General features: G+C 43.0%; 1 protein-coding gene across 1 annotated transcript; it reads left to right on the plus strand.

Annotated features, from left to right (window-relative positions):
• Positions 1-2,632: 2,632 nt before the first annotated feature.
• LOC121548245 (C-X-C chemokine receptor type 1-like) lies at positions 2,633-5,593 on the plus strand. Its single transcript, XM_041859662.2, has 2 exons — positions 2,633-2,735; positions 3,247-5,593. The coding sequence occupies exons 1-2, from the start codon at positions 2,633-2,635 to the stop codon at positions 4,326-4,328; spliced, it is 1,185 nt and encodes a 394-aa protein (XP_041715596.2). The 3' UTR covers positions 4,329-5,593.
• Positions 5,594-7,440: the final 1,847 nt, after the last annotated feature.

Consider the following 7,440-nt stretch of genomic DNA (forward strand, 5'->3'; position numbering starts at 1 on the left):
CCTTCCTGAGCGGTATGACGGCTGCGTGGTCCCATGGTGTTTATACTTTTGCTTTTCCCATGATGTCAAGAAAAGAGGCACTGAGTTTGAAGGTAGGCCTTGAAATACATCCACAGGTACACCTCCAATTGACTCTCAAATTATGTCAATTAGCCTATCAGAAGCTTCTAAAGCCATGACATCATTTTCTGGAATTTTCCAAGCTATTTAAAGGCACAGTCAACTTAGTGTATGTAAACTTCTGACCCACTGTAAGTGTGATACAGTCAATTATAAGTTAAATAATCTGTCTGTAAACAATTGTTGGAAAAATTACTTGTGTCATGCACAAAGTAGATGTCCTAACCGTCTTGCCAAAACTATAGTTTGTTAACAAGAAATATGTGGAGTGGTTGAAAAACAAGTTTTAATGACTCCAACCTAAGTGTATGTTCCTTTTGTCCAGGTGTGAAAGGGCAGTGTGGAGCACAATAGAGATTGCATCATCTGTGGATCTGTTGGGGCGGTATGCAAATTGGAGTGGGTCTAGGGTTTCTTGGATAATCGTGGTGATGTGAGCCATAACCAGCCTTTCAAAGCACGTCATGGCTACAGACGTGAGTGCAACAGGTCGGTAGTCATTTAGGCAGGTTACCTTAGTGTTATTGGGGACAGGGACTATGGTGGTCTGCTTGAAACATGTTGATATTACAGACTCAGACAGGGAGAGGTTGAAAATGTCAGTGAAGACACTTGCCAGTTGATCAGCGCATGCTCGGAATACACGTCCTGGTAATCCGTCTGGCCCTGCGTCCTTGTGAATGTTGACCTGTTTAAAGCTCTTACTCACATCGGCTACAGAGAGCGTGATCACACAGTCGTCCGGAACAGCTGATGCTCTCATGCATGTTTCAGTGTTACTTGCCTCGATGCACGCATAGAAGTAATTTAGCTCATCTGGTAGGCTCGTGTCACTGGGCAACTCGTGGCTGTGCTTCCCTTTGTAGTCTGTAATAGTTTGCAAGCCCTGCCACATCCGACGAGTGTCGGAGCCAGTGTAGTACGATTCGATCTTAGTCCTGTATTGACGCTTTGTCTGTTTGATGGTTAGTCGGAGGGCATAGCAGGATTTCTTATATGCCTTGAAAGCTGCAGCTCTATCCTTTAGCTCAGTGCGGATGTTGCCTGTAATTCATGGCTTCTGGTTGGGGTATGTACGTACGGGTACTGTGGGGACGACGTCATCGATGCACTTATTGATGAAGCCAGTGACTGATGTGGTGTACTCCTCAATGCCATCGGAAGGATCCCGGATAATATTCCAGTCTGTGCTAGCAAAACAGTCTTGTAGCTTAGCATCTGCTTCATCTGACCACTTTGTTATTGACCGAGTCACTGGTGCTTCCTGCTTTAGTTTTTGCTTGTAAGCAGCAATCAGGAGGATAGAATTATGGTCAGATTTGCCAAATGGAGGGGCGAGGGAGAGCTTTGTCCGCGTCTCTGTGTGTGGAGTAAAGGTGGTCTAGAGTTTTTTCCCTCTGGTTGCACATTTAACATGCTGGTAGAAATGAGGTAACACAGATTTAAGTTTCCCTGCATTAAAGTCCCCGGCCACTAGAAGCGCCGTCTCTGGATGAGCGTTTTCCTGTTTGCTTATGGCCGTATACATTTCATTGAGTGCGGTCTTAGTGCAAGCATCGGTTTGTGATGTTAAATAGACAGCTACGAAGAATATAGATTAAAACTATCTTGGTAGATAGTGTGGTCTACAGATTATCATGAGATACTCTACCTCAGGCGAGCAAAACCTTAAGACTTCCTTAGATATCGTGCACCAGCTGTTGTTTACAAATATACATAGACCGCCACCCCTTGTCTTACCAGAGGCTGCTGTTCTATCCTGCCGATACAGTGTATAACCCGCCAGCTGTATGTTATTCATGTCTTCATTCAGCCACAACTCGGTGAAACATAAGATACTACAGTTTTTAATATCCCGTTGGTATGATATATGTGCTTGTAGTTCGTCCACTTGAAGCAATTGTAAGTTGGCCAATAGTATCGATGGCAAATACATATTAGCCACTCGTCGCCGGCTCCTTACCAGGCACCCCGATCTCCTTCCGCGTGATCTCCTTTTCTTTCTACTGCGAGTGACGGGGATGAGGGCCCTGTCGGTAGTCGGGAGCAAATCCCTCTCGTCCAACTCATTAAATAAAAATGATTTGTCCAGTTCAAGGTGAGTAATCGGTGTTCTGATGTCCAGAAGCTCTTTTCAGTCATAAGAGACGGTAGCAGCAACATTTTGTACAAAATAAGTTACAAACAATGCGAAAAAACACACAAAATAGCACGGTTGGTTAAGAGTCCAGAAAACGGCAGCCATCCCCTGGTGCCATTTCCATGTGTACTGCGTACTTCATGTACTGTGTACTCAAAAGTAACTACACCTCAGAAATGTATAACTATTTTTACCAGAAATATATGATTTTTATCTTTCTTGGAGCATGCAGCATTACTAGTTATCGTTTATGGCCCTCATGATAAATAATAACTTTTGCGATTACATTTTAGTTACATCTAGAAAAGTCTCTTGTCACATGTGTAATTTACAATAATGCTGGTTTCAACAGAGATCTCATCACATAAGTACATGAGACGTTTCCTGTGGGGTGGGGGGGGGTGGGGGGGGGCATGTGAACTCTTTTTGACAGACATCCGTTCATCGACAAAGCAAGACATTGTCACAATGGCAGGTAAGCGATTTAGTTAATTCCTATAACATGACACACACATCGTAACACACATACATTTTCAGTTCATATTTGAACGTGCAATTTGTTTTTCTACAACACATTTTTTGTTGTTATTCACACAGGCTTATCATGTGGTATCAGGCTCATTTTGATTCTGAAAAACAACTCGTTTGTCCTGACTTTGATTCAATTAGTTTTATAATGAATGCTATGGAATCAATGATCTTTATCACTTAGATAAATTTTTAAGTCAAGCATACATTTCAAAGCCTTTTGTAGTAAGAAAGAAAAGGATCTTACTGATTCCCATCAAGTATTACCATAAGGGATATTGCTGTAATACCTTTTGAGGAAACCAGACTGGTGCCTCTGTGCAGACACTATACCAATGCATTTTGCCAAAAGATAAAATAAATTGTCAATTTAGCTGTTACTATTTTTCTATACTATCCATTTTGATTCAAGAAAGTGTAAGCATTTACCAACAAAACAAGTCTGATCTTTTTTTCAGACCCTAATACCTCCCACCCTTTGACTGTGGACGACTTTGGTGAATTGTACCATGAGTTAAACTACACTGACTTCAACATAACCTATGAGATAGACGAAAACACCCTAACCTGCAATACTTCCCCCATCTCCTCCGCTGTGACAGTGGCCGTATGTGCCTTATACGTCCTCATCTTTATCTTGGCCATTCCTGGGAACCTGGTGGTGGGGCTGGTGATCGGCTCCAGCAAGCAGTTACTGTCTCCCTCCGACTTATACCTCCTCCACCTGGCTGTGGCCGACGTCCTGCTGGCTCTCACCCTCCCTTTCTGGGCCACCTCTGTCACCGTGGGCTGGGTGTTCGGCGACGCCATGTGCAAACTAGTCAGCGTCTTCCAGGAGGCCAGCTTCTATGCCAGCATCCTGTTTTTGTCCTGCATCAGCGTGGACCGCTACCTGGTGATCGTGCGAGCCATGGAGGCTTCCAAGGCTGCTCATCGCCGAGAGGTCAGCTGGGGCACCTGTGCCATTGTCTGGCTCATGGGTGGCCTGCTGTCCCTGCCTGGGCTCTTCAACCACGCCTTCCTCCCATCCGGCACAGAGCGGGTGACATGTGCCGAGAGTTACGCACCAGGCAGCGCGGCGGTTTGGCGGCTGGTCACACGGGGTCTCCGGCACGTGTTAGGGTTTCTCCTCCCGTTGACCGTTATGGTGGCGTGCTATGGTGTGATTGTGGCTCGACTCCTGCGGACCCGGGTTGGCTTCCAAAGGAAGAGGGCCATGAGGGTGATTGTTGCGGTGGTGGTGGCCTTTCTGCTGTGCTGGACACCCTACCACCTGGCGGTGATGGTGGACACCCTATTCCGGGCAAAGGTGGTGGGGTACGGTTGCCAAGAGAGGAGTGCCGTGGACAGGGCCTTGTTCGCCACCCAGAGTCTGGGCCTGCTGCACAGCTGCGTCAACCCGTTTCTGTATGCCTTTGTTGGGGAGAAGTTTAGGAGGAGGCTGGTCCAGAAAGTGGGTGTGATGGAGCAGCGAACGTCGATGACCAGGGCCAGCAGATCCAGCTCTCAGACCTCGGAGGCCACCTCCACATTCATGTGATCTCAAAATGTGTTTGTGTATTTTTACCCCAGATTATAAGTGGTGCTATGGGTGTGCAGAAATATGGCCACATAACTGTCAACAAACTGGAAATTCAAAACTGCCTCCTTGAGACCACATTTGTCATTACATGTATTATTAACTCAATGCAGCAATTCTTTGCGAACAGCAAGTGAAACGCCCCTTGCGGGAATCGAAACCTATGTTTCCTAGCCCGTAGGCAAACCTGCAAACCGCTGCTCCAACAAACATGTACCCTTTTTGTTTGGGATTTACAAACTTGGCGATGACATACATATGCATGTTTCCCGTTATAAATCAGACCTGTCATAAAACTGCGTGCGTGAATTCACCTTTTTATGTTGACAATAGCGCCTTTTATTTGCTGTATAATTTGGAACTGTTGGAATTAGTTTCTGAAAGAAATACCAATGGCAAATTTGATTACACTGCTGTTGTGGTGTGGGCAGAATGTTTTAATATTTTACAGTGACTTTTTCAAACTAAATATGCATGCTGCCTATAGCGGGTGCCAAACACTTGATTGATTGTATATTAGAAACAACTTAAAAGTAAAATTCTACAGCCCACACTTCTATGCAAAAGACGAATTGTTGTTCAACATTTTGTTTATCAATAGATTATTGTGTTTCTATCTCCTTCCTTGGTGTAGGCTCTGATATTAAATAGGCTATGACCTTGCGCTCCTATTGCATAGCAATACTGTAGCCTATACAGTCAAATATTTTACATAAGCTACCAGTCTATTTACTGTGTTGGCAGAATGCTGTGAAATTTTCTGAAAGAGAAAATGATGCCAAATTGTTGTGGACCTGTCAGCAGAACGTTTTAATTTAACAATGTTTTGCCTTTCCCCCCAACCTAATATGCTGGACTGACCGCAAATTCTGAAAACATTGTCTAGGCTACTAAAAAACGAATAATTACATTAGTGTACTAACAGCCATTTCCCGTTATTGTTTGAATTATTCAAAAAATAAAACGCTGATTCTTGCTCTTCTCACTTACTGCAAATGGCTGCATCTTGTTATTATGTTTATGAGTAAGTGTGTTGTGACACACATATGTATGGTCATATTTTTTATGTTTTATTTCATTTGTTATTTATCATTTTCTAGGCCTCCTAGCTATTTGCATTTAAATTATTGTGTTTGTACTGCCACTAGGGGGAGCTGTGACGTCAAATGGGAGCGTTAGTGAGATCGTGAGATTTTTGTTTTGTTTTTTGTTTGTTTTATTATACATTTAGCAGACGCTCTTATCCAGAGCGACTTACAGGAGCAATTAGGGTTAAGTGCCTTGCTTAAGGGCACATCGACAGATTTTTCACCTAGTCGGCTCGGGGATTAGAACCAGCGACCTTTCGGTTACTGGCACAACGCTCTTACCCACTAAGCTACCTGCCGCCCATATTCTAGGTTTCTTCTTCAATCTTGTAGAATGCCTACTACTGAACACCACTAACGTTTCTCCGTCTCATCATTATATTCTGTTAATTCATTTACATTTACATTTTAGTCATTTAGCAGACGCTCTTATCCAGAGCGACTTACAGTTAGTGAGTGCATACATTATTTTTCATACTGGCCCCCCTTGGGAATCGAACCCACAACCCTGTCGTTGCAAACGCCATGCTCTACCAACTGAGCTACACCCCTGCCGGCCATTCCCTCCCCTACCCTGGACGACGCTGGGCCAATTGTGCGCCACCCCATGGGTCTCCCGGTCGCGGCCGGCTACGACAGAGCCTGGATTCGAACCAGGATCTCTAGTGGCACAGCTAGAACTGCGATGCAGTGCCTTAGACCACTGCACCACTCGGGAGGTTAATTCAGGTATGTAATGTGCAAAGGTGCAAGATGACTCTCAAGGTATTGAGGTAACATGGTTAATTACATAGTCCATGAGTTTGGTGACGTTTAAAGGGAATTGGAGGGAGTTTTAATCGAGTGATTAAAATCGTTGGTACGTTCCCCATTGTAAGTAATGGCTAGTTTGCTAATGGTTTACATGTAAGAGAAGGGATTAAGATGGTGTGAACTTTTTGTACGTTTTAGCTCCTATTTGTTTTATTTTCTATGAACGAAGGCTCAGTTTAATTCAGGGAATATATGTAAATATGCAACTTGACAATGAAATGTATTAAAGTGTTTATTTGTAAAAATAAAAAAAGTTTAACAGTTCGTTAGCTTTATGCTAACCAAATGTACCTTTGCTAAGCGCTAGCTAGCGCTAGGCCAGTGGGTTTCAGCTATTGTTAGCTTACTTGTTAATGGTTTAGAAGGTAATGGTTGTAGCATTGTTTAGCACACGCCTCCAGTCATTTGTAGCTTTTTTAAAAATTGACACTGCTAGTACAGTACGTTTTTATATATATATATAACACTACCAGTCAAGTTTGGACACACCTACTCATTCAAGGGTTTTTCTTTATTTTGACTATTTTCTACATTGTAGAATAATAGTGAAGACATCAAAACTATAGAATAACACATATGGAATCATGTAGTACCCAAAAACGTGTTAAACAAATAAAAATATATTTTATATTTGAGATTCTTCATATAGCCACCCTTTGCCTTGATGACGGCTTTGCACACTCTGGTACTGTGTATATACATATAGAATGTAATGTAGCCTCTTATAGTACAATTTGATGGTTTTACATGCCAAATAGATTGTTGCTAGATGCTAAATACTAAAGTTAGATAACGCACTTTTGTACATCGCGCTGTTCCGTACATTTGACCTTATTTTAGCGCCCCACAAACGTAATACTTCCAGGTCAACTGTAATATGAATACCATTGTAAAGCACAATTTATCCTCTTTCCAGCAAAATCAATGACGAGACCTTCATACTGCCCATCTCTGCATGATTGAAGAAAGCAATGGAGCGCCGCCGGGTCTTTTTAAAAATGGCGGGTGGGGAAGCGAAAGCTACTGCGTCATAGTGAAAGGGGGAGATATGTCGTGTGGGGAACCAGCTCTTTTCACCCGATTTGTCCAATTTATCACCTCTAAAATGTAAATAAAACACTATAAAGACTATATAATGTCTCATTACATACCTATTTGAAGGTTTGTGTCAT

Source organism: Coregonus clupeaformis, chromosome 4, assembly GCF_020615455.1.
Source record: "Coregonus clupeaformis isolate EN_2021a chromosome 4, ASM2061545v1, whole genome shotgun sequence".
Lineage (NCBI taxonomy): Eukaryota > Metazoa > Chordata > Actinopteri > Salmoniformes > Salmonidae > Coregonus > Coregonus clupeaformis.

Coding starts and splice junctions, on each gene's coding strand:
- LOC121548245 (XM_041859662.2), top strand. CDS start 2,633: ATGAGACGTTTCCTGTGGGGTGGGGGGGGGTGGGGGGGGGCATGTGAA. Junction 2,736..3,246: donor AGACATTGTCACAATGGCAG/GTAAGCGATTTA, acceptor TCTTTTTTTCAG/ACCCTAATACCTCCCACCCT.